The sequence below is a fragment of the Haplochromis burtoni genome, unplaced genomic scaffold (genome assembly GCF_018398535.1).
Source record: "Haplochromis burtoni strain Fernald_Lab_line unplaced genomic scaffold, NCSU_Asbu1 Contig_127, whole genome shotgun sequence".
NCBI classification, from domain to species: Eukaryota; Metazoa; Chordata; class Actinopteri; order Cichliformes; family Cichlidae; genus Haplochromis; species Haplochromis burtoni.
This window is the reverse complement of record NW_024582488.1, coordinates 25269-50761: the sequence shown is the minus strand read 5'-3', so window position 1 is coordinate 50761 and position 25493 is coordinate 25269. Positions and strand designations below refer to the sequence as shown.

At 43.8% G+C, this 25493-nt stretch overlaps 3 protein-coding genes across 5 annotated transcripts in view; 2 read left to right on the top strand and 1 right to left on the bottom strand.

Annotated features, from left to right (window-relative positions):
- The window catches only part of LOC102307554 (cat eye syndrome critical region protein 2), a 32688-nt gene extending 15394 nt beyond the window's left edge, over positions 1–17294 (top strand). The window contains exons 3-19 of the mRNA XM_005930383.3: positions 1292–1475; positions 2023–2150; positions 2331–2414; positions 2802–2869; positions 2979–3139; positions 6121–6210; positions 6521–6677; positions 7549–7678; positions 7783–7820; positions 8971–9062; positions 9208–9334; positions 10012–10382; positions 10497–10643; positions 10761–11550; positions 11957–13991; positions 14313–14369; positions 14502–17294. Coding sequence (XP_005930445.1) covers positions 1292–1475; positions 2023–2150; positions 2331–2414; positions 2802–2869; positions 2979–3139; positions 6121–6210; positions 6521–6677; positions 7549–7678; positions 7783–7820; positions 8971–9062; positions 9208–9334; positions 10012–10382; positions 10497–10643; positions 10761–11550; positions 11957–13991; positions 14313–14364 — 4654 coding nt within the window. The 3' untranslated portion in view covers positions 14365–14369; positions 14502–17294. The remainder of the gene's footprint in view (positions 1–1291; positions 1476–2022; positions 2151–2330; positions 2415–2801; positions 2870–2978; positions 3140–6120; positions 6211–6520; positions 6678–7548; positions 7679–7782; positions 7821–8970; positions 9063–9207; positions 9335–10011; positions 10383–10496; positions 10644–10760; positions 11551–11956; positions 13992–14312; positions 14370–14501) is intronic.
- An 840-nt stretch (positions 17295–18134) lies between these two features.
- On the top strand, positions 18135–23350 carry ada2a (adenosine deaminase 2a). 2 transcript variants are annotated; one of them, XM_005930385.3, is made up of 10 exons: positions 18135–18418; positions 18689–19013; positions 19179–19395; positions 20020–20233; positions 20345–20472; positions 21087–21177; positions 21312–21420; positions 21586–21743; positions 22092–22294; positions 22383–23350. In XM_005930385.3, the coding sequence occupies exons 2-10, from the start codon at positions 18710–18712 to the stop codon at positions 22471–22473; spliced, it is 1515 nt and encodes a 504-aa protein (XP_005930447.1). In that variant the 5' UTR covers positions 18135–18418; positions 18689–18709; the 3' UTR covers positions 22474–23350. The 2 variants fall into 2 exon arrangements, with proteins under 2 accessions (XP_005930447.1, XP_005930446.1); XM_005930384.3 differs by having other exon boundaries at positions 18136–18392.
- Positions 22917–25468, bottom strand: ribc2 (RIB43A domain with coiled-coils 2). 2 transcript variants are annotated; one of them, XM_014336167.2, is made up of 7 exons: positions 25009–25468; positions 24520–24601; positions 24109–24429; positions 23899–24017; positions 23634–23801; positions 23360–23526; positions 22917–23274 (listed from the first exon to the last, which is right to left on the bottom strand). In XM_014336167.2, exons 3-7 carry the CDS (start codon positions 24419–24421, stop codon positions 23205–23207), a joined length of 837 nt encoding a protein of 278 aa, XP_014191653.1. In that variant the 5' UTR covers positions 24422–24429; positions 24520–24601; positions 25009–25468; the 3' UTR covers positions 22917–23204. The 2 variants fall into 2 exon arrangements, with proteins under 2 accessions (XP_014191653.1, XP_005930450.2); XM_005930388.3 differs by lacking the exon at positions 25009–25468 and adding an exon at positions 24707–24965.
- Between the last annotated feature and the right edge of the window lie 25 nt (positions 25469–25493).

Genomic DNA, 25493 nt, shown 5'->3' with positions numbered 1-25493 from the left:
TGGAATTCAAATTTAGTGTTTTGTTTTTTTTAAATGAAGCAGAGGCACAATGGAAAAGAATTAGCATTTTTACTTAAATGTGTCAAGATAAAACTTGTCTTTCCATCTTCTTCAAATTAGTCATACTACCCAGGAAGCTTCATAGGAAGTCTGAGTCACGAGCGCAATAACTCACTGAGGAGTCAGAACTTAGTCACCATAAGGAGCGCTGAAAGTAGTGATAGGTGGTATGGTGACATCACATTTACTACCGCGGGGATCCGAAAACGGCATAGCCACAGAAACTTTTCTATCAAGTGGTGGGAGAAAGTGAACGCGAAGCAGAGGCTGTTATTCAAATCCGCAAATGTTTTCTACCTCCCATGGGGCTTCCCCTTCGATACGCCTGTTAATCTAACCCATCGTTATAGAGTAGCATAGTGGTACAGTACAGTGATAAGCACAGAGCAGGAGTGATCCAGTTTTTCCAGCCAGGCAGCCGGTAACAAGAGGACAGCCTGCTTTATTGGACTGGACAGGCTCTGGCATCCTGGGGGTGGCTGCTCAGCCCTGGCCTTTCACAGAGCTGCCCTTTTCATCCGCACGCGTTAAACGCTCTGCCGGAGCGGGGGAAAGAAGGGAGGGAGGATGTCGGAGAAAACGAAGGACAGAAAGGAGGAGAGAGAGATGGGGTAGTAGTGAGGAGGGGCGAGCCTGCAGCTGTGTGAAAAGTGCACGCTGCTCTTTCAAGATAAGCCATTTTTTTTTCTCTCCCTCTTTCTCTGTGCTGTTCCATAGATGCTCACCCTTGCCCCAAGCTCTTGTTCTGTTCATGTGAGCTGGAACTGAACGGTACAGATTAATCGGCTAGACCTGAACCGGAACCAACATTTATTTACCAGTTTTCACTCATAGATACAACACAACTCCCCTTCAAAGAAACTAGTCCTTTTCTTCTTCTTTTTTAAACCAGCCCCACCTCCTCTCTTTTTCCAGCCTGTATGATAGTGTGAACCTTGCCTGTTTCCTAGAAAGCGATGCTAGTTTGTACTGAAGCATGCTGCGTTGGGTTTACAGTGCCAAGATTTGCAACTGAATTGGTTGAATCTAGCCATCCATAGAAATCTCAGTACAAAAGTGAAGCCCTGTGTTGGATTGTTATTTTTGACATGCAGCTAGTGCTTAATTCTGATTTAATAATCTTTCATGATTAAGATGCGTAAAAGGACAAATTTACTCGAGGTGTAGCTAACCCAGTAGAGTGACATCTAAAAATCAATACGGCAGAGATGAGTAAGGCTGCTCTGTTTAGCCCCCAGGCATTTAGCAGTTACCTGGACGACATCATCAGCTACCGCTGGGAGCTGGAAGAGGGGAAACCCAACCCACTTCGAGAGGGGCCCTTTGAGAGCTTACCCCCTCGCACTCAGGTGGAACTGCTGCACCGGCTGTGTGACTACCGTCTGGATGCTGCTGATGTCTTTGACCTGCTTAAGGTGACTAAAAGAATACATGTGATCATAATAATGTATTCACAATTTATTATAGAGTTAAACATTCACTCAGTATTGAGTCAGTAATTGCACATAAAAGGTTCCATGCTCCATTAATGCTGCCGAGTTGTGTACATGTGTACTGTTAAAGTTTGCTTTTTTGACAACATGATGAATGATTTCGTTCACCCAGCTGTTCAGCTTTAAAGCATAGTCAGATATATTTGTCACTGAGCAGCTGCCTCGTTTTACTTTGGCCTAAGAGTGCAAGATCTTAGTTTTACTGTTCTTTAAAAGTATATTTACTGCCATAAACTAAGGTGGAGTTATCATAATCTGAGGCTTTACCCCTGTACTGTCAATCGGTTTCTAATTTTTAAACAGTAAACTGCTATAATTCATGAACCTTCTTAACCAGATATCGAAAGTACTTATTGTCAGCACATGATTCACGCCTCTGTACGATCAAAGAGCTAAAATGACATCACCCTCTGATGACACACTGCATATTATTTAAGAAATGTTATATCCCCACCCCCGCCACCTCCAGGGCCTGGATGCAGACAGCCTGAGGGTGGAACCCCTGGGGCAGGATGGAAATGGAGCCCTCTACTGGTACTTTTACGGCACTCGCATGTACAAAGAAGAGCCAGTGACAAAGAAAGTAGGAAAACGCAGGTAATGCTTTTTCTGTCAACCACGAATGAATCATCTGCACTTAGCTGAATGTTGAAGTGTTCAGTTGAAATAAAATTTTACCACTTAGAGTCCTCTTAAGGGTTAATTTACTTGTCTTTTATTCCTACCTAAGCTGTACTTTTAACCTTTTAACCTGCTATATATATATTTTTTTCCCAGTGATGAAACAACAGAACTAACATTACCAGAGAAAAAGAAACGTGGAAGACCACCAAAGAAGAGAAAGCTGGAAGATTCACCAAGGTAAAAAAAACAAGACAAACTTTGCTGTCAGTACTAACAGGGCAGAGACACAGACGTTTAGATTTGGGCATGTGCTGTGCAGATGAGCTGGTCTGTTTCCCGTGTGAAAACGATACTCGCCCAGGTTTTGATGATCTGGGTCTTCATGTCCTTTGCTCTCAGTCAGTTGTTGACTTGACCTTTATCCTACTGCTGGACCCAAAATGTAATAAATGATTAATGGAGTATTTCTTGAGCACACTCTCTCTAACCATATTCTCACCATGTGTGTAGCGAGGAATTTTAATTAATTCCAAAAAGTAGTTGTGGAGGATCAGCTCTTATACCAGAGTTACTTTTAAGCATGCCATTTTTTGTAGGGACTTCATGGCTTTATATTTCTTACAGTGAGGTGGAAAGTGATGTGCCAGAGGTGAAGACGGAACACGAATTGGAAGATCTTCCCCCAACCACAGGTAAAGAAACTTTGTGCTTTATATCCTGACATTTTTTTTTTCCCTTTGTGTTTGCATTTTTCCCTAGAATCAGTGGTCCGACGTTGTTTTTCCTTTCTTTCCTGTGCAGGCCGTAAGCGAGGCGCTTGGTCGCTGGTGTGTGATACAGAGGAGCAGTGGCTCAGTCTGGCAGAAAGCATCAAGGACAAAACCTCCCCACAGGATCGCCACCTCTACCGTGTCATTAGCCAAAACTTCCTGCCTGAGATCAGCAACATGATTGAGCACAAGGTCAGACACCAGAGACACCACCATCAGTCTCCATTACACCAGTATACAACGCCTTCTATGCATCCTCTGTTTTTGATAGGCTGTAGATTCGTTAATATGAAAGCGATTATACACAGACTTTAATTTGTCCTCGTTTGTGTGACAAGTCGCAAGCGCCAGGGCGATTTTGATGAAATACCAGCTCATAAACAGCTAAATGAGACATCCCAAATGTGACAGTGATGACATTTGAATATGCAAATTGAATTTTATTGATGTACACTTGACTGCTGTCGTCTTTTCTTTCTTCCTGTTTCCTTAATCTAATCTCGGGTTTTAAGATTACTGATATTCCTTCATCTCAGTTCAGCTGCTTTTATCTTCTGGTTGTCTTACAACAGTTGTTTGTAGGACCTCTCGACTGTGCTACACAATAGGTGGAGTCAAGGAAAGCTGGTCCCTAGTCAGCTTTTTGGGATTGGTCATATGTCGGTTAAGGTATAATTGGTGTTGAGTGCTTTAATGGGGGATGATGTGCACACTCTGCTCCAGCATGTCTAAGCCAGCACTGCTTTCTTTACTTTGCAAAGGAATTAATTTGAGTCACTGACAGCTACAGCTAGTCGAGCAAACCTAGGTTCCTGTTTTGATCCCACCTGATTGCATAAAGATCAGTGGATGCTGTCTACTCCAGTGATGTATAACCAGCCGTGGCTGTTGCTATAGGAACGATCCTTTTTCTGCCGTCATCAGCATTGAAGTCAAGAATCCTGAAGGCAGGTTAATGTCAGCCGAGAGGTCACTCAGTAATTGCAAATGGTTATGAATGAGTGAATTTGGTTGAGTCGTTCATCAGTCACACCCTCTGCTGTTCTACTTGTGCGCACATTTCTATGGCATTCAAAGTCTGTCTATAGCTTCACTACATAATATAAGTAGAGCTGGATGAGGGGTTTTTGGCTTGTTGGTGTTTCCTCTGCGCCGCCGCACTCTGGACTTGAAGAGATGGCTCTCTGCCAAATGCGATCACAGTATGGGGTGAAAACTGATTCATTTAAATTTGCTCAAATAACAGATTCAATTAAAGGAATGCACATTCCCATAGTGAGCTTCTTATTTATAATATAGATCACACAGCAGGAGATCACATTAGGATGCTGTGCTTGGTAATTATATTAATTACACTGCCACTGTGATGGTGTATAGATTCTGTGCTTGATTTACTGCATAGACCAAATTTATATTAGACAACCAGAAATGAAAGCTTTTCAGAAATAGTACATGTATACTTTTTCTGTTTGGTAGTCTGTGCTATGAAATGAAATATTTTTGTAAATACTTGTTTGCACTTTGAAATAATAGCAAAGGGGAAAGTGTCTGTGTGATATACAGCTTCTACAAGGCTGCATGTAGTACGTACATGTAGTTTGCAGCCTGCATCTGTTTTGCATGGCCATTTTGTAGGATTGCTTGTCTTGCTCTCTCTCAAAGTATGTGTTAGTGCCTGATGTGTGGCTATAAATATCTCGGTGTTCACATGAGTGTCAGATAGTGTGTATATTCTCCCAAATCTTCCACATGTCTCAGTCTGCTGTCATCAGCCATTTCACGGGGCACTGACAGCTGGCAGGAGCTCACCTTGGGGCAGAATGGAGACTCTTGAGTGACAGCTTTGCTGTGCTGCAGGATTCTGTCGACCTCTCTAAGTGGTGACACCAGAGGCACTCGATCATGTGTGTGCGTGTCGGATGATGGACTTGCGGTAATACGGGGAGGAATTGTGAAGCCTGGGGAGATGTCAGTGTTTCCCACTGAGGTGAGACAGAGGTGGCGTGGGGGCTCATGAGCACATGTGGACTGCCGCCCTGAACTTTTCTACACATTACCAGGCAGAGGCAAATGTGAGAACCCAATTGTTCAGTGTGATTGGGTGTAAGACGTCTGTAGCCTGCCAGCTCCCTGATACAGAGTCGGTGTGCTTTCTGATTGCGCCCATGTGATGGTTCCACAGCTAATTGTCCCATTGATTCATAGTGACCACGTGGGCTTGCGCTGCTACCTTGCTCACATCAGGTGAATCTTTTCCAGTAAGAGCATGTCTAAAGTGGACTGTTGCCCGTTGATAGGTACGTGTCACGATGGACCGCTTGAGACAACGGCAGACATGATCTTATTTTCATTTTTTATGAAAAGATGGTGTTTGAAAACATTATCTAGTTTTAGAAAGCACGTTAGGTTGTAAACATCTGTCTCCTTTAACAGTATTTTTTCATTTTAATCTTCTCCGCAGTGGGCTCCTTCCTCATTTGTTTGCTTCCCTACCTGCACGCACAGACAGTCTGACTTTGTTTATATAGCGGCAAATGCATATTTAGGACTTTCTACTTGTTATTTAGCAAGGTGTTACCTGTGCCAGGGTGGCAACCCTTAATAGTCCTACATCCTGGATGTACTCTGACATAAGCTGCAGGGGACAGTCCCTGATATAGACAGGATTTCAGAAACCACTTGGCGCTCTGTTGGCTGGTGTTTCCTTCCTTTTCTGTTTGCTCTAACTGGTTCTCTGACACGTCAGCGCTCATTAACCCTCCACGCTCTGTACTGTATATTTTGGATCAAGTTCCCTGCTCAAAAGTTGCCAGATTGTACACTACCACAAGCTAACAATAATATCACACAGGTTGGGATTTATTTTTTGGTGCAAATATGTTAATTTTCTTCCCAAGCAGAGATGGAAGAGTAGGGAGCAAAGGTGAGAGAGTCACTTGGGGGATGGGAGAAATAAATCAATGACTTTGCTATAGTCACTGCTGCACCGCAACACCAGAGTGTCTGTCAGTGTGTTGGCTTTAGACAAAATGAATTACACAAACCGTATGTGAAAAGAAAGTTGCATTTGTGGACGAGAAAGCATTACAGACACAACAGTTTCCAGTTCACGAGTCCCTGTGTGTCATGAGAGGCATGAGGAGCAGAACCAAACTACATGTCTTTTATTTCAGGAGCGTGAGCAGAAGCAGAAGCTGCTGGACCCAAACCCAGTTCGCGTTTCCCAGCGGTTCTCTCAAAATCACATAAAACACGAGGAGAGGGTGAGTGTTTGTCTGTGCTATGCTTTTTAGGTAGTGTTAAACACCTAACAATGTCAGAATAAGCTGTGCCGATTTATTTAGCAATACAACGGGCATGTCATCCACTTATCTGGTTTTTAGTGCAAGACATTCCAGCACAGTACATGTCTGCACACGCACTGTGTACATTTATTCTCTCTGCTGTATATGTTGGTTTAGGGCCTGATTGTTTCTGCCTTTTATGTACAGAAACGTGTAGTTTTCTATACATCTAGCTTTCCTGGTGTGAGAGAAGAGTAGACTAATAGACTTTGTGGGTGTGTGCATCCAGGACAATCTCAAGGCCGGAATGGAGGAGGAGGAGGAGAAGAAAAAAGATGAAGAGCTGGACAGGCAGGTCCTGCTGGCCGAGCAGAGACGAGAAGAGGAAAGGCTTCTGCAGGAAGAACGACAGAGAGAGAAGCTAGAGAAGATCAAAGCTGTGGAGGGTAAGATGGTTACCGATATAGATGGAACACAAGTAGCACACTGCCAAGATGTTGTTTGTGTTTAAAAGAAGTTTGAAAAATCTCTTTCTAAGAATTTTAGTATATGCAGAAAGTTGTAAGAAATTAAGAAGCAGCAGTAAGTTACATTCTCTCATCAGTCATGTATCAGCAGCAGGTAGGCGGCTCTGTCAAGGGCAGAATGTATCATGAAGGGCACTCCCCACACAGGCTTTCACATCTTCTTTGCCGTGCTTTGGCTCTCACCAGCTGAAAAATCTGCAGTAGCATAGCAGCATTTGAAGCCTTGAGATTTATGTATAGTACACAGACACTGTGAAAGGGAATGCTCAGGGCCTTTAATCACAGGATCACTCCTCTTCTTCTCTGATGTCATCTGTCAAGGGTTAATGAACTGCTGATTGTGCTTCAGTAGACGAGCCTCATTATTGTATTATAGATGAACAGCAGGACCTGGCCCTACACTCTGTGTATTGCATATGTGGAATCCTCCTTCAAACATCTTTAATCCAAACGGCAGGGGGGCTGCCAGGCCTCTGTGCCTTTCATGTTGAAAGATAAAGCGGTTATGCATATGTACTCTCTGTGCTCTGTTCTGCTCTTTTGATCAACTTGGCCTAAGAAAAGATGGCCGATGAATCGTTCTCCTTCACTTATCTGAGCTGCTGCTGCTGCGTGTCACATCTGAGGCCTGGTTTTCATCAATGCTCCCGAGAGTCTCAATAGACATCAATTTATACTGTAACTGTAGGGTCTGAATAAGCAATCAAACATTGTTTACCTGCACCCTGAGACCGGCGTTTTTCATTATTTGTGATTTTAATTGCCCCCTGTGTTCACGATTTTCCGTTAGAGCGTGCAAAAAGGCGTAAGATGCGAGAAGAAAAGGCCTGGCTGCTGTCTCAAGGAAAAGATCTACCACCTGAACTCCTGAATCTGGAGCCATCCTCTCCCGTCCAGAGAACACGCAAGAATAAAGAATTGTAGGAAGTTGTTCACATTTAGTTTCAGATTCACTATCTGCTTTAGCGACTCATGATTGCTGTTATTTTAGCCCGTCTAACATGCCGTATGTTCAACATTTCAGCTATGAAATTGATGATGACTACACTGCTCTTTATAAAGGTATGCCTGCAGAATTATTACCTGTTGCTATGTTTACATGTATGTACCTGTCACATGACAATTCACGTCATCTGGGCAGATGTGTGGTAGTGTAAACGGGAAGCAGAAGTTGGCTGCTTATAGAAAGTATGTAAAAAGAAGAACAGCTATTGCAGAAAGTAAGACCAGCGGTTTCTTTTCCTTAGTTGACAATGAAGTGGAACTGTTACTCAAAGCAACACACAAGTAACAGCTGGTCTTTGTGTAAAGAGACTGGCTCTGACCCATCAGGCAAAGACGCAAAATCTCTTTGGTGTCTGACGCTGGAGCTTTATCAGTGGATTTGAGGTGATGCCTGCGGGGATTGAGCTGTGCTCCTTAACTGTACCTGAGCAGTTTTAGTCTTTGTATGAATACCAGGGCCTTAGATTTACCAGCAGCATATCCTCAACAGAAAAACAACACTGCTACACAATAATTAATGTTATCCACTTCAAATGCTGGCAGTTTTAAGGTATTAATTGTGGTTCGCCTTACATGTTTCATGCTTTTTACTCCTCGTCATAACACACCATTGTAATGGCAAACAAGCAGGAATAAGCCACAAACTGTATAAGAGTTTGGATGATCTGATATCCTCGTGTTGTTGTTCCCAGACCATCATGAAAATGTTGTTCCAGGTTCAACATTGCAAGTGACCAATCACATTGTTGTGACGTTATTCTTTTGCGCGCCAAGCCATTCGTGCATTTATGAAATTCCAATGTTGCAAGGACAATATCAATTCTGCTTACTGTTTATTAAAGGGTTACGGTTAGGGTCAGGGTCAGTTGATCGGCGGACAGAGGCGGTTTCACGCAGCTTAAGTACAGTTTTTTGTTTTACGCCGGTTTTCCCCGAAGTCGCAAAAGTATTTGCATACTAAAACAACATTTAGTATGATGATCTGGGAACAACACCAACACGAGGATATCAGATCGTGCATATGAGTTTAGTGATACCGTTGGTTGATATTTATTTTTGTTTTTAGAACCAATGTCGGGGTCTGTGACATTATTTCCAAAATTCTTACATCTTCCCTTTCCATACTAAATCCAGTTGCTGGGTTTAAAACATGTCGATGTAAATTTACAGTCACTCGGATGAATGTCTGTTCTACTCTGTTCTTCAGTGCTTGAAGCCCTGAAAGCCCATAAAGATTCTTGGCCTTTCTTGGAGCCCGTTGACGACTCCTATGCTCCCAATTATCATGAGATCATCCAGGTACAGAATACTGTTGTTCTTTTTACAAATGTGTGACATTGGCTTCATGTTTGTATCAGTCTGGTTTGTGCATTAATGCATATATAAAGTTTATTGATTCATAATTTTAATTGCTTTATTTTTATTGTCGTTCTAATCATTTCAGACTCCTATGGACCTATCCACAATTGAGAGAAAGCTCAATAACGGGGAGTATGTCGCTAAGGAGGAGTTTGTTTCCGACGTGAAGCTGATGTTTGAAAACTGTGTCGAGTACAATGGAGAAGACAGCGGTAAATTAAGCATTCTAAACCATTTTTTTTAAATAACTTTGTTAAAGGCATCAAAATCCGTTGCATTATGGATGCATTTTGAAAAAAGAATTTCATATGTACATTGAGACGCAGGGGGTGAGAGTGGGAGAGATCGCAGAAGAAAGGGGGGCGGTCTTAGTACTGTGTTGGGGCCGGGGCAGCCTTGACAGTGATTAATGAGGAGTGATTGAGTTGTGCTCGAGTGCTCTGGGGGATTCAAGTCCTGCAGTGCCAGAGAAACATTCCAGCCCCTAAGCCCCCTGTCTGGAGCCATCCATCCAACTGAATACTCTCCTCAGGGAATGGGGGGAGGTGAGTGGTGAGGAGGCCCAGGGTGGGGCAAGAGTAGAGGGAAGGGGTTGAAGGAGCAAGGGTCAAACTTACGCCCTCTGACTTGGTCAGCTGGTTAGCACTGGGCCAGGACAAGACAGGATTTTTGTGCTCTGTTGGTATGTGTCTCACCTAATGGTCACTTCATGAGTGGCTATTTGTGGGAGTGACTGTGCATGTAAATGAAGCGTTATTCTTTGAGTATATGAGTAGATGCTATAGACATGTGATGTATGTTTGTTACTTTGCTGAAGATGTGCGTTTATGTAAAAAAAAAAAGTTTTCATTCTAAAGAATCGCTGATGTTGGTGTCTTCCTGTCCTCAGAATACACTATCATGGCCGAGTCTCTGGAGCGTTGTTTTAGCCGAGCCTTATTAAAACATTTTCCATCTGAGGATGGTGACACGGACGAAGAGTTCCACATCAGTCGAGAAGACAAGGAGCGCAAGGAAAGAAAACGCAGCCGTAACAGCAAAGCTTTCGGGCCTGAAAGTTTGATCAGGGCTACTGAGCAAGTACAACGTAAGCGAAGCTCACAAAAGGGCAAAAGTAGCGCAACTTCAGAGGAGGATGCCAGGCTGGCACGGCTGCATCCTCATTGGGCTAACGCCCCCCCTCACCCGCACAGCTTGCCTCCAGGCCAGCAGCATATCCGGGAAGGAGATATCCGGGGGTTATACCACCCAGGGCAACAGGTATCCACAGATAAGACTTTAATCCTTTTTTTTAATATATTTATTTATTGGGAGTCTTAATTCCTGTTTGAAATGCAAGAGGGGAAAAATATAATAAATTCTTTATTTTAACAGCTCCGTCAGCCTGGCCCCCCTGGGCCTCATGGTCCACACATGTATGCCCAAAGAATGGCCATGGATCCCCGCTTTGCCTACCAGGTTCACTTTTCCAGACAAGGAGACCCCAACTTAAATCAGTTGCCTCACAACTTTAACATTCAGGTATTCTTGACCTATTACACACAACCAACCACCTAATTGTGTGTATGATGCATCTTGATGCTGTTATAACAGACAAAGCCAGATATTTCATATTTTATTTTCCTTTTTTCCTCCAAGCAACGCATGATTGAGCCACACCACATGGGGCCTAGGTATCCAGTGGGTCCAGATCCAAACCAGCAGCACTCGTACATGGGTCCGACTCATGGCCCATGCTTAGGACCACGTCCCATGACCCTACAGCCTGGAGCTCCTCCTGAGGCCAGCATCTACCCATCCCACCACCGTCCAGAGGGCCACACTGTGCATCCTATGGGGAACAGGTTCTCAGGCCCGGAAGGATCACCTCAGCACAACTACCCAGGCTTGAGACCTGCTGGCATGCCACTACCTACTATGTGGAGTGGTATGAATCAACAAGGGCAGGAGAGGCCCAGCGGCATGTCTATTCAAGACCCAAACATGGTGAACCAGCGCAACTTTAGTTATGGTGGAATCCCCCCACCTGTGGGTCATAAACCGTGGCCAGAAGCTGCCGGATATCCCAACCATCCTTCCAATGCCCAGTTTCAAATGACTGCAGCAGCCAGCTCCCCTGGGCTCATGTCTGCACGTCCCACTGTGCCCCACTCAGACTCCTGCGGCAGGACACGCTTGGCTTCCATGCTGGAAAGCCCAGAGATGCTGGCCCTGCAGCAGCTGTCAGCCTCTTCTGGACCCCCTGCTGGTGCCCCTCATCAGCACACAGGCAACTTTCAGCAGCCTGGGCCCCCATCAAGAATTGGCAGCATCCCAGCTCACCCCTCTCAACAGCTCCCCCCTGCCCCTGAGGTTCAGCTGCTGCATCCTGCTAGAGACAAAGGCCCAGATAGACAGCCTCCCCAGCAGACAAACTTGCACCCCAAAGGTAGACCTGACCTTCTCTTGCTGTATTTCACCAGTCTGCGTGATAGAGCACTAGACTAGTGTCTCATTTGTTAATCAGCACAGCCCTCATCTTCTGTCAAGTACTTCTTACAATTTGACTTTAATTATTTCTCACAGTAAGCAGCAAATTGAATATTCATCAGTTTGGTTACATTTTTGCTGATATCTTTGAAAATATAAAAGATCATTTCAGCCTCACGGGGACGCCTTTAAATGTTTCTATAACCTAATTGTAAAGAAATGGAACAGAACATTTTTTTAAAATTTGACTTGTATTGTGCTTCTTTTGGATAAGTGGCATAAAACGGGGACAACGCGTGCATTGTACTTCTAGTCATAGTAAAACAGTCTAACCTGCAACATTGTTTTCTCCTGTACGTTAACAGGCACAACGTCAGAGAACAAGATGGCTGCCAGCAACATTTCCGAAGAAGCTCCATCACACAAAAACATGTTTCCAGTTAACCAAGAGAGCCCATCCAACCCTAGCCCCACAAGGCAATACTGTGGGCTTGCGGATAAAATGCAGAGCCCCCCAGCCCCAACCTTGGCCAGGTCAGAAGAGAATCCTTCTGGATCAGCGGCCGCACAGAGTTCAGCTGAAAGCCAGTTAGATAGTCGGGGACACTCTGCCCGTGAAAGTAATGGTACCATTCCTGTTTCATCCCATCCCAACTCGAGTAACACTGATCCTGCTCTACACAATCCCCCACAGCTTAAACCAAACAGTCCACAGCCAAATGCTCCAAGCCTTGCACTTCTTCCTCAGAACTTCCCACCACTGGATGTTGCAGCAGCTCAGAATTCCACTCGGCAAATGCCAGACAACTTAAAACTCGCAGATGGTGTAAATCAGGAAGGCAAACCCCAGCAAGCCATTCAAAAACATGAGCAACCTGAGGCGGGCAGCACCTCTCCTGAAAGCCACCCTCAGAGCTCTCCTCAGCCACTGAACCAGAACACACAGCAACACAATTCTCTGCTAACCTCTCATCATGTCCCCCAAAGCATTTCACCACACTGCACTACACAAAGCAGTCCCATGCATGGGATGCCACACGGCGCTACTCAAGGAGCCCAGCCTGGACCCCCACACCCAGCCCCTCTGACCTCTTTGCCACCCAGCCATCCTGCCCCTCTATTACCCTCTCAGCCCAGTCCAGCTGATCTCGGAGATCAAAGGCCTAGCGAGCCTACGAGGCTGGACACGAGAAGCACTGCCATGTCTCCACAGCACACCAGGATGACATCAAGTGTTTATAAACACCCGGCTTTTAGTCCAAATCGCCATCAAACTCAGTTGGTGGGTAGTAATGTGGGAATACAGGCTCCAAGCGGGCCATCAGATGGGCACAATCCAGCCGTACCTCCTCACTCGCAAGGCCCAGAAAATTCAACTATGAGTACTTACGGCATGGGGAACCCTCCACTTCCACACTACAACCGGGCTAATATGAATAGGTCCATACCTCCGTCTGCTCACCACCCATATCATAACCAGTCCATTAATGCTCTCCACAATCTTGCTCCCAACACCAACTACCAGCAGCAGCAGGGAGGGTCAACCTACCCCTACCACATGCCAGGTCAACCGCACCCTCATGGTCATGGCAATGTGTACCCACCTCATCAGTATCAGCAGCAGCAGCGCTACTATGCCCAACCCCATCCCCAAACTCAGGCCCATAACCAAGCCACGGGCAGAGGGGGTTACCCTCCAGAGGAGTGGCATCGGCCTCATTATCAGTCTCACCAGGCAATGCCACACAATGCCTACTTACCTGTAGCCAGTGCCAGAGCTAATGGTCAGCTAAAGGAGAGCAGTGTCTCACCGCTGGGGTCTGAGGGCTCCAGCGGTACAAGTTTGGTTTCCCCAGGCCCAATGCCAGAAACAGGGACTCATCCTGGAGGCACAGACGAAGGGAAGTGTGAAAACCAGCAAGCTGGTGGAGGCAGCAGCATTAATGGCAGTCCAGCAAAGCGGCCCCACAATGAGGGCTCAGAGCAACCTGAAAGCCCAAAAGAAATCCTGGACCTTGACAGCCATAATGCTGCTGCTCAACGCCGTAGCATGCAGCATCCACATGCGTCTGTGGCGCACATGACGTCCGGTTTTGTGTACGACCCTCGAGCCTTACATCCAGGAATGCAGCAAGGTGTCGTCCATCATATGATGTCTCAGGCCCGTGGAGCTGGAAATGGATCCCCTTACGCTGGCCAACCATACCCTGATCCACGACACTATGCTGCTCAAAGACCCCACTCACACCTGATGGAAGCTCTGCAGCGGCCCCAGCAGCTTCCCTATTCCCCTGGCCAAACACGCATGGTCATGTACAGACACCCCCGACCCGGGGGGCACTTTCAGGGCATGATGATTCAGCAGCGAGGCGTGGGACCAGAACGCTTCATGCATCCAGGGTAAATTCTTACAAAGTTTATATTGTCAGTGGGTATTTGACTGTTGTTAATTATGATGGCTTAAATATGTTCTGTTTATTACCTGATATATTTATGTCAAAGCAAAATGTGAAAATGTCCCCTTGGATCTCAAACTCTGGTGGGCATTCCTTATCACTACTGTAATTTAGTTTGCTTGTTTTAAAGGCTAACACTATAATAAGAAAATAAAATGACCACATCAGTCTCACAGTCTTAACCAAGCAGCATAATGTTGCAGAGTCTTATTGTCCTACCAGTGGCACTCGGACTGCAAGAGCTAACAAGTCTATTTATTTACAGACAACAGATGATGGCTGCTCCAAGCGGCCTTGGCAGTAAACAGGGATTGTGATTAAAGTGAGTATAAAGAAATTTCATAAATTGTTAAAACTTGTGTTTTATCCTGTTGATTTTTAGGTTTCCAGTCGAAACAGCAAGATGAATACTGCCAGAGGCATTGTTAACTGATTGTTGTTGTTCTCCTTTCAGAGATGATGTTGTCAACGAACATCTGGATAAACCAGTGAGCCAACCCGCTTCTGAGAAGAAGAGACACTTTTTCCGAATATATTTCCTACTGATATTCTGCCACTGTGCAACAGTTTTGTTCAGCAGTGGGATTAAAAATCCAGCCAGGCAGCTGGTACTACAAAGTAGAATTAAAATGTGAAATGTTACTGAGCCTTGGAGAACAATTCTCTTTCTCGTGTGCCCTCCACCGCAAGAGCTCACGGAGGTCACTGACAGAACAGCTGTGAAACTGTTAGGAATTCACCGACTTGCTCGAGGACACTCTAGTAGCATGATTGCTTCCCAGTGTGAGCATTTGAACTTTAAACCTCCTGCAGAAGGGGCGCCCCTTTTAACCACTATGTCAACCTGTTAAACACAGGAGACATTGCCTTCAAGAACACTGGACAGCACTCTTCGACGTGAGCCGTCAGATTGTAAAAGGACGGATTAGTGACCACTGAACATAATGTTCTTATCCTGTCTATTGACTGTAGGGCAGGATACTGCACCTACTGACAGGACTGTGAAAAAGAGGAGATGGACTGGGGTTGTTTGTTTGTTTTCTTTTTGACCACGATTTTCTTCTCCAACCATATCTAAACTCAGGTGTACAAAAGGAGGTACTATGAGACTGTCACCCTAACCTAGTCAACTCAAAAGCCCCTGGTAGTTGCCTTGGTTTGTTTTTAATGAATGTATGAGTGAATGTGTAGACAGGAAATGCAGCGCAGCAGCTGCTTGTGAAAGAACAAACAACACTGATCATCCATCTGAAGCACAAGTCATCCCACCCATTTCTTGTTCATTTCCACCCAATCTCTAATGTTTTTCTTTCTCTGGAGCACACACACAGTATATGCATCATTCAAAGCTGCCTTCATTTGTTTGAATGTCTTTGAGTAGCAGAGAGGGACCGGCAAGGGTGGTGTCATTATTATCTAAATATGTGTGATTCTCTGTTGTGCACTATGGATTTCTGTTAGTCTGGACATCCTGGAACCAAGTGGCCTTGGATAGTCGTATTTTAGTCGATACTTATTAATGCGTAAATGTATCTAAGAGTGTATACTATATTAATCACCGCCCTTCACTGCACAGACTTATTTCGGACGATATACTCACTGGTGTATATACGTGCACAGATCAAATGCATACACACAAATTATTTGGCTATTCGAGTGTCCTCCAAGTTTGTTTTAGTTCTTTGTTCCTTTACGGTTCCTTCCGCGTGTCAGTACTAAACATATCCTCAGGGTGTACAGTTTCTTTATACGGGTACTGTTCTGAATTATTTGAAGGAGGAACAGCATAAAGAAAATGAGACTGCAGCTATGGCAAATCAATCCACCTCATGAAGAAGTTGACTTGTGAGAGTCATTGGCCTTAATAATAAATAACTGCCCCCTTTTTTTCTTTCTTTTTTTAAATATATTGCTTTCGTCAGAGTTAATTGGATTTTAATAGGATCTAATTTGTTACTCTACATTCCACTTAATTTGATGTCAAATCATTTGTCATCACAATGAATTTTGGTTCTTTGTCTGCGAGCCCCACTGGGGAAGTTTAGCAGTGGCGAAAAAAAGAATAATCTACCTCATCTAGCCAGTCTGTGGCATCTACAAAGTCTATCCACTTCTTCTCGTACTCTGCCAGACTCCTGTGGGGTGACGTTCTGTGACCAGCATGAATTGATGTTAACACCACTTTTAGATCTCATGACTGTAGAACTGAGAATGAAATTGCCTTACAATGCTTTACCATCTTTGGCGGGAAATAAAAAGCTTGTGTGTCGGATCTCTGTGACTAATTATGGTGCTCACTGACGACCTCAAGTAGAGGTGATTACTCGGCTGTCTGCAGGTGCTGAGGCGTCCACTGTTCCATGGTATTGCACCTTCATTCTTATGATTTTTTTTTTAAAAAATATTATTAGAATGATGGACAATATTTAGTATTTTAAGATGGGACTATGTCTTAACTTCTACAGATCAAACGCCATTCCACCTACAGGTTGTGGGCAGTAGTCCAGTCTAAGGTCTGTAATGAGCTGTATACAGTTTGGCAGCATTAGAATGTCTTAAGTTATAGGACGTTGTAATGAAATATTCAAGAAAAGAAGCTGGGTCGGGGAAAGCTAGACGCTATGAGACAATTTTGTAAATGTATCACAGAAGACCTGTCATAGATGATTTGCTACTTTGTTAAAATAGGCAGTATTGGTGAGCTCAGTGGGGCCACTAAGGAGGTAGTGTGTTCACTCGTGCTGTCTAATGTATGAAGGGCAGTTTGTTATTTTTTAATAAGGTCTGTAAGGTTGTGATGTTATCTTATGATGTACAGGTGTGTGTGTTTGTGTGTACAGATGTTTTTTTTTTTTCTTCTTCTGGTGCATACAATCGGCACCAGATGACTGGAAGTGCGCGTTCATCTTTCACTTTACTCTGCTGTCATCTCTGCACTAGTTGTAACCCAGTTAGGCGTGATTAAATGTGAATCATATTTATTTGCTGTTTTAAGAATTTTTGTACATTTTTGGACTTGGTTTTAATATAATTCTGGCGTCTGTCTCTTTTTCTCTCAATGTTTTTGATGTTTTTAAGCAGTCGTCTTTTACCTCAGTAGCCATTGGAGAAGAAAAGACCTGTGTCTTTCATTTTGAAGTGACGTTTACAAGTTCTTATCTGACTGACATAGATTATTTTGGAAATGGAATGGAGTATTTTCTCTACTGTACATTTCTTAGGAATAAAAAATGTTTCTCAAACATCACTTTGGCTTTTTTTGAGAAATAAACACTGGGTTGTTGTTTTTTTTTTGTTTTTTTTTGTTTTTTAAATAACTATTGGAGCAAACGTTAAAAATAATGAAATGAAAAAGTCCACAATGTGACGGCTGATGCATGACAATGCATTAATGTATTTGGAGGCTTTAAACCATCACTTTTGATTAGTGTTTATCCTCGTGATGAACACCCTCCACAGATTGAATGCTGCTTTGTCTGACCCTTCTCCTGTCAGCAGGAGTCACACATGTGACGTCAGAGGGCTCCTCCTAATAAAAAGTAATATATTCTTTTGTTTAGGCCTAATGAGGCCAAAACTGGCATTAGAAAGAAAATGCAAATGAGGCATGTAATTAAGGCGCTTTAATTGAGCCCAATTACGCACATTGTTGTGCAACTAGCTTTTAAAATACGGAAATGCAAAACGCAACATGCCAGTAATGCTAAAGAACTACTATATGATCAAAATGTACTAAAACTCGACTTGATGATGAAGCTGTGGAAACAATAACCAAAGTTTGTTTTGCTTTTATACAAAGGAAACAAGGATGGCAAGTTCTGTGTGTATCTCTTGCCCCACCCACTGCTCGTTTTTATTATTAACAAAACCACAAGGTTTTTGTTTTGTTTTACAAACAGTGAAATGAATTTTCCGTGTTTTTCCTCTGTTTTTTGTTTGTTTGCAGGGTAATTATGTCACCAGCAAAAATATTTTTTCGTTCTTGTTTGGTTAATCGTTACTTTGTTTTCTCTTTCTCTAATATATCTTGACGACTGGTTTCCGCTGTTAGAGTAACCAATCAAATTATTCCAGGGAAAAGCTTTAGCCAATCATTAGGCTTCTAAGCAAAGCGACGGAGTGAGAAAGAGAAAACATACAACGGAGGTTGTTGTGTCTCGCAGAGTGTTTATTTTCGTGAGTCTGTCGTCTTAAAAGCGCAACTTAAAAGAGAATGCGGACGTTTTTAGCTGACATAGTCGAGCAAGGTTTTCCGATGATCTCTGTTCATAAAGCGACTCTCGCCGGGACTGTTTACAAAGTCGTCTTCACCAGCTAAGCTAGTCGCTGTGCACCAACACTCTGAGTAAGTCGGGCTGCTGTTAGCCTAAGGTAACTTAACGATGGCCCCTGTTTCTTTTCCTGTGTTTAGTCTGCTGTGATAAGTTGTGAATTTGTCTTCTACAAAGTAATTCTGATTACGATAAATTTTGTAAGGGAAATAACCGCTGAGGAAGCGGCACCTGGTTGTTTTCTCTGTTTCGCCGGTGTTATAGGTTGGCGTTTTATTTTTACCCCAGAACAACTGTTTTCTGTTCCGCAAAGAGGCTGCCGTGCTTTCTCAGTGCAGTTTGCTTTAACTCGTTTTCTGTCTTAAACCAGCTCCCACCTTCTCTACCTAAAATGGCAGCCCTGCTACAGCGACCCCACGCGGCTGTGCTCTGTTTGTCGATACTCTACTTGACCGGTGGCATGTCCATCCCGGACCCCAAGCAGAGAGAGGCTCTAATAAAGCAGGAGTCCTCCATGCAGACAGGTGGGCAGCAGGTGTTGACTGACGCCGAACAGCGTCTGAATGCTCGCCTGTTAAAAATGAAACAAGACGAGATGGAAAGAGAGGAATTCCCTCCTGCTATGCACTTCTTCAAAGCCAGGGAACTCATCAGGAACAGTCCCATCTTCAAGCTGCTGCAGAAAATGCCTAAAGGTAGCTACTGACAGAAACATGGATAGAACCTAATTTTGACACAATAATATTGTATTCCCAAAAGATATTGGAAAATAACAAAATTCTCATTTAGGAAATGTTGCAAAATATTTATGCAGAGTATCAGTTTTTATTTCATTATAATTTTATTATTCACGGTTTCAGGTGGAGCTCTACATCTCCATGACTTCTCCATGGTAGATGTAGAATGGCTGGTGAAGAACGCGAGCTATCGGCCACATTGCTATATTTGCTTTACTAGCCGGTCCGTCAGATTCACCTTCTCGTCTCAGCAACCGAAGCCTCTGCCATATTGCTCTTCTTGGTCCCTGCTGGAAAGCCTCAGGGCCAAGACCGTGAACACCACAGATCTCGACAACAGGTGATCTTGTCTGTGTTGCAAAAAATAATAATTTAGACAGAGACAGTAGACACAGAAACACTCTTGCGTAACTTTTATGCAATCGTCCCACCGAGTTCTTTAATCTTCTGTGAGGCTTCTTGTTGGTGTATTTAGTTTTCTCTGCATTTCCATACATTTTCCTGTCAATGCTGAGACCATGTGTGAGAGCACCCCCGTAACACATGGCCTCGAGTGCACCTCTGATTTTTGACCTCTGGCCTCCTAAAATTAATAGGTAACAGTATCAATTTGTCCTTCTTGTATTTGTATTTTATTGGCACAACTAAGTGGCTTTAAATCTGTGAAATATTACATCCGGATATTATCAGTTAACTGAAACTATTAGGAACAAGGTGAAGTCTCATTAAAGGGAATGAAGTCTGTTATTGTAATCATAAACAGCCCGGCTATTATGAAAGGTAGGACGGTTTAATTTGACAATGTAGTGATTGTTGTTTTTCAAAGAGTTAATAATAATCCTGCATAGTTTTAACTTCAACCTCAGGAAAATGTTAACAATATAATGTTTTGTGCATGTTTGATGTATGGAGTATAAGCCAGTTGTTGGTCTTATCACAACCATATCTGCATACTTGGTCTTAGCATCATGGGCAACCTGACGCTCTTCACTGATAAGGATCCAGAGGCAGTGTACCCCACTCAGACTGTGGTGTGGAGTATATTTGAAGAGACCTTCCAGGCAGCGTATGGTCTGGTTACTTATGCTCCTGTGTTCAAAGACTATTTCTACCAGGGCCTCAGCCAGTTCTACATGGACAATGTTATGTATCTTGAACTTCGCGCTATACTTCCAAAGGTATTTTAATACTTACATTCTAACTATACTCTATATATACTGATTTCCCTGTGTGTCTGATGTACCCAATGGATTCACACGTGTTAATTTCTTCTTCTTTGTTATATTTAGATATATGATTTGGATGGCCGCACTTATGACAAGGCCTGGATTTTGAAGACCTGCCAGGACATCTCAAGGCAGTTTGTAGCAAACCATCCTGACTTTGTTGGCGTGAGAATCATCTTTACCGCCAAAAGGTTGCTGCTCTGAGTGCTTTTAAAAATTAGTCAGTACTATTTATTTATAATTCCACACTGCTTCTGACAGATAAAATGCGGATTTAATCACTGATCAATTCTGCCTATAATAATTAGAGGTATTTGTAACTGGGGTGGCACGGTGGTTAGCACTGTTGCCGCACAGCAAGAAGGTCCTGAGTTCAATTCCACCATCAGGCCGGGGTCTTTCTGTGTGGAGTTTGCATGTTCTCCCCGTGGGTTCCCTCCGGGTACTCCGGCTTCCTCCCACCGTCCAAAGACATGCAGCTTGTGGGGATAGGTCAATTGGATAATCCAAATTGCCACTAGGTGTGAATGTGCGAGTGAATGTGAGTGTGAATGGTTGTCTGTCCCTGTGTGTTGGCCCTGCGACAGACTGGCGACCTGTCCAGAGTGTACCCGCCCTATGACAGCTGGGATAGGCTCCAGCGCCCCCCGCGACCCTGACAAAAAAGGATAAACGGAAGCGATTGGGTTGTAACTATTGGAGCTATTTTGTTATATTTTGTAACTTATTTAATTTAGTTAGTTACTGTTCTTACCGTCTTGGAGCAACTGGAATTGATAAAGTATTCTGTTCCTGTGTATTTCAGGACAATAAACACTAACACAATGCTTAAAGTTGTGGAGCAGGCTATGGAGCTGTACAGAGACTTTCCTGATTTCATGGCTGGTTTTGATCTGGTAAGAAACACTTTTACAGTTTGAAATCATTGAAAACAAAACATGCTGGAAGATCCCAAATGGACTGAAATGGTGTCATGGCTTCTATATATGTTGAAAACAAGAACACACGAAAACTTGTGTTTGCGTTACAGGTGGGTTGGGAGGATGGCGGGAGACCCCTGTGGTATTACAGAGATGCCTTGTCGCTCCCTGTAGAGAGAGGGGTCCCACTTCCTTTCTTTTTCCATGCTGGAGAGACAAGTGAGAATTCATCATGATTCCAGTGTACCAGTATAACAATCACAAGTTTGTTTTTAACCCCCATATGTAAAACTGCACAAATGTGAACTTTACTATATGTTTAATCCAGAGAGTGCAAAAGAGTATTTGTAAGTCATTCATTTTCTTTGTCTTTACTGTGTGCAGATTCTCAGGGTACGGAAGTAGATCAGAACATATTGGATGCTCTTCTCTTTAATACGTCACGCATTGGACATGGATTTGCACTAACGCGCCATCCAGTCGCCAAAGAGTGGTCTAGAAAATATGGGGTTGCTGTGGAGGTGTGCCCCATCTCCAACCAGGTACACTGCTATCTGCCACTATACTGTACATCAGGGGTGGGCAGTTCCAGGCCCCGAGGGCCGGTGTCCTGCAGGTTTTAGATCTCACCTTGGGTCAACACACCTGAATCACATGATTAGTTCGTTACCAGGCCTCTGGAGAACTTCAGGACATGTTAAGGAGCTAATTTAGCCATTTAAATCAGCTGTGTTGGTTCAAGGACACATCTAAAACCTGCAGGGACACCAGCCCTCGAGGCCTGGAGTTGCCCACCCCTGCTGTACATGGATGGTAATGTTTTCCTGTTTGTAGTGCGAGTAGATTAAAACCCTTTGTCTCATCTTCTCCTTCCACATACCCTTACCCAGGTGTTGAAGTTGGTCAAAGACTTGCGAAACCATCCAGCTGCTGCACTAATGTCTGAAAACCACCCGGTTGTCATCAGCTCTGATGACCCCGCCATATTTGGTGCATTTGGCCTCTCTTATGACTTCTATGAAGCTTTCGTTGGTTTGGGGGGCATGCGGTCCCATGTAGGCTCCCTTAAACAGCTGGCCATAAACTCTATCAGGTGAAGCTCTGCTAAGATGTGACTTGTAGTTGCATTGTGTGCGCTAGCATGCTTTTGGGTGACTGATGTTCCCGTGTCTGTGTTTCAGGTATAGTTCTTTGAGTCCCGAGCAAAAGGAGAAAGCGCTGTCTCTGTGGCAGAGAAGATGGGATAAGTTTGTCTCTGAAAATGCCTTTTAGTAGTAAACTTGCATTTGAAAACGACAAACAATGATACAAGCAGTCCTTTCTGCTGTGAAAGGGGCCTTTTGTAGGACAGTCGAAGCTGAATCATGAGTGTAAATGTCAAAAACTGCTGAAACAGCCACTGAGCAGGTTTGTGGTCGGCACAAATATAGTGTTGTTGCCCACAATGTTTTGTAATGAATGAAATAATGTGTCATAACATGTCGGCTACTGTGGGGGAAAAAAGCCTTTAAAAAAAGGTAGAACAGACTCACAATGCCATGTTAAATACAGTAACGGTGTCACACAGCTTTAAGTGATTGAGCTGTTAACTGCTGTTTTACTCTCTGTGGTTCTCTCGCATGTTGCATAAGCGTGACAGGTAGCTTTTTTGTGTGTGCGTTTTAAATCATGTGACCTATGGAACATTTTCCTTTAAAGACAGCATTTTTAAAAAAAACAACATCTGTAAGACTTTTTACTTGAATGTAATTTTAACACTTACGCCTTCAACTGACTAGTAATTAATATTTGCTTATGCAGGCAAAACTGCGCGAAAGACTTGAAACACAAAAAGTAATCATCTTTCAGAGGCTACTTTTTAAAGCAGTACCTGAAATTTAATTAATAGTTTTCAAATCATGCAAACATGAATGTTCTGAACTACATTTCACATAAAAGCAGCTGGTTATTCATTGTTCTTTTTATGTAACACCATCACTGGTATCAGAGCGGTGCATCACCCCTCATCTGCTGCAGGTGTTGAACTTGGAGAAGAAGCTGTCATCAATACATCCTCTTTTAATGTCTGGTTTCCTTAAAAATGAAGTGTTGTTAAAAACAGCGAGACAGTGTACACTGTTAAATTTAATAAAAACAATTTTGCTCAAAAGTTACTTACTGTTGTTTGTGTGTTTCGGCCAGTTGGGCGTTGGCGCTGTCCAGGTCTCGCCTCAGCTGCCTGTTCATTCGTGCCTGCTGCCGCTCAATAAGCAGAGTGGTACGAGCTGAGTTCAGGCGCACGCGATCGTGCCGCTCTTCTTCATGTTTCTTCTCCAGTTCTTTTCTCTTTACATGCACAGACAACACACACATTAGGAGAAAAATGCTTAATATGGGCTACCTTTTAAATAATCCACACTTTGAGTGCAAACATGTATTTTTTTTTTTTTTACCCTCTTCTCCTCCATTTGATGTTTCTGGATTTGAATGATCTGCTGCAGGCTCTCAGGAGCTGTTCTCCTGTCACTGCTGGGACTCAGGCCGGGCACGGCCACCGTACTCGGGGTACCTTGAAACTGGCTGCCATTGATTTCTTTGTCTTGACAGCGCTTTTCTTCAGCCTTTGCCCGTGGAGACACATGAGTAACAAGGTGGAAATAAAAAATGTTTATTGAAGCCTATAGCAGCGTTTAATGCAGTTAAATTCCTCTGACTCACCATAGACCGATTGAAGCCTTTAGTGGCGATGGCAGCTGCCTTTCTCCTTTCTATCTCAAGGCTCTGAAGTTGCACAGCTCTGTTGTCCATTTCTACTCTGCTTTGGTCATAACGCTGCTCTAAAAATTTCAGTAGAGACTATGACGTGAGCTTGACTTTTGTGTTTGAACTGAGCATGTGTATCAAGCATGGTTTTAAGGCAAAACCCACCTTCCAGCTCTTGTTGATGCCTTTCCGCTGCCTGCTCAGTCTGCTGCTGGGTGAGCCACTCTCTGAGCTGTTCCCTCTGGTTCTGCTGCCTGATCTTACTTTCTGGGTCTTCACCCACCAGGCCAGGAGGCATCATCTGTGCATCACTCTGCTCTACTTTTTTAATACGGCTGGGATCATTCAAATCATACTCTCGCCGATCTTCAGGATGCTGGTATTGCTGCCTGTAGGCGACAACGGCTTTTTCCAGTGCACGCTTCTCCTTCATTTGGCGGCTGTCGACAATGCAAGCTACTTTGCCATAACGGAGCATATCAGCATCTGCATGACGATCACATGACAGACATCACAGTTCACTTTAATGAAGGATTGAACGACATCACATCAGGAAACAAATTTGAAGTAACTCACCATAAGCGTTTTGTTCCTTTTTTGCAGCTTCTACTTGTTCCCTTTTCTCTCTCACCTGCTCATCTAGGGCTTCCTTGTCAACCTGTAGAACAGTCATTTAGAGACAAACACAGTGCGTTAAGCTCCTCTGCCGCGGACTTTCCACTTCTGTTTAATTCAGACCCACAGCAGAGCCTCAAACACGCACCCCGATCGTCCTCAGCTTGTCATTAAAAATCCTTTCTTTTCTTTCAGTCTCTATGTTGCGACGCTTCTCCAGACTGGCTCTGGCGAGGCGCTCTGAAAGTAGTTCATTTTTAAGCATTTTGGCTCAGCGGTGGCTACAATTTAGCTGAGGATTTGCTCTTATCGGAAACTAAGATTTCAAACACACTGGTTGCTAAGACACCAGTGTTCGCGAGCCGTCGTAAGACCTCGGCTTTTTCCGGAGCACTCACCCCAGATCCATCGGATCGAAACATTTCAGCTAATGAAAGCAGACCGACTCACATTTGCTCGTCACGTTTTTGAGATGAACATCACCAAACTATCCAATCGATCCTTTTTCCTTCTCCCAGAATGTTAGTTTTGATGTTTCTATTCGGCGTTAGAGCACATTCCTGCCACTTAAGCTCTAAAGAAAAGATGTTTGAGGGACACGCAACAGTATTTTCCCATCACGCTCAAATTAAAAGTTCCCTGATGTCGGTTTCTCATCACTGATGACATATGTCCCCATGCTCATCGATGACATCTCCGTGATTTGGTTGAGATGAGAAATGTAAACGTGCATCTCCACTGACATTCTGGTACTCATGAGCTGAACTGCTTCCAGCATGTTATACACAAGCTCAGCACAATTCTCTGCTCTCTGATTGGCAAGAAAGTTCTGGACACCCTGCACAAATGCTTCCCAGTCCTGCTGATTTCACTTTCCTTTAGGACACGTCATGAAGCACGAGTTCACTGATAAAAGTAACAGGTGATATTAGCTA

Excerpts from the sequence above, each read along its gene's own strand:
- ada2a (XM_005930385.3), top strand. The coding sequence starts at position 18,710 with ATGGCAGCCCTGCTACAGCGACCCCACGCGGCTGTGCTCTGTTTGTCG. Across the intron at positions 21,421-21,585 it reads TTTCCATGCTGGAGAGACAA|ATTCTCAGGGTACGGAAGTA; the intron begins GTGAGAATTCAT and ends TACTGTGTGCAG. Across the intron at positions 21,744-22,091 it reads TGTGCCCCATCTCCAACCAG|GTGTTGAAGTTGGTCAAAGA; the intron begins GTACACTGCTAT and ends ACCCTTACCCAG.
- ribc2 (XM_005930388.3), bottom strand. The coding sequence starts at position 24,823 with ATGCTTAAAAATGAACTACTTTCAGAGCGCCTCGCCAGAGCCAGTCTG. Across the intron at positions 24,602-24,706 it reads ACAAGCTGAGGACGATCGGG|GTTGACAAGGAAGCCCTAGA; the intron begins GTGCGTGTTTGA and ends ACTGTTCTACAG. Across the intron at positions 23,802-23,898 it reads AAGGCTTCAATCGGTCTATG|GCTGAAGAAAAGCGCTGTCA; the intron begins GTGAGTCAGAGG and ends CCACGGGCAAAG.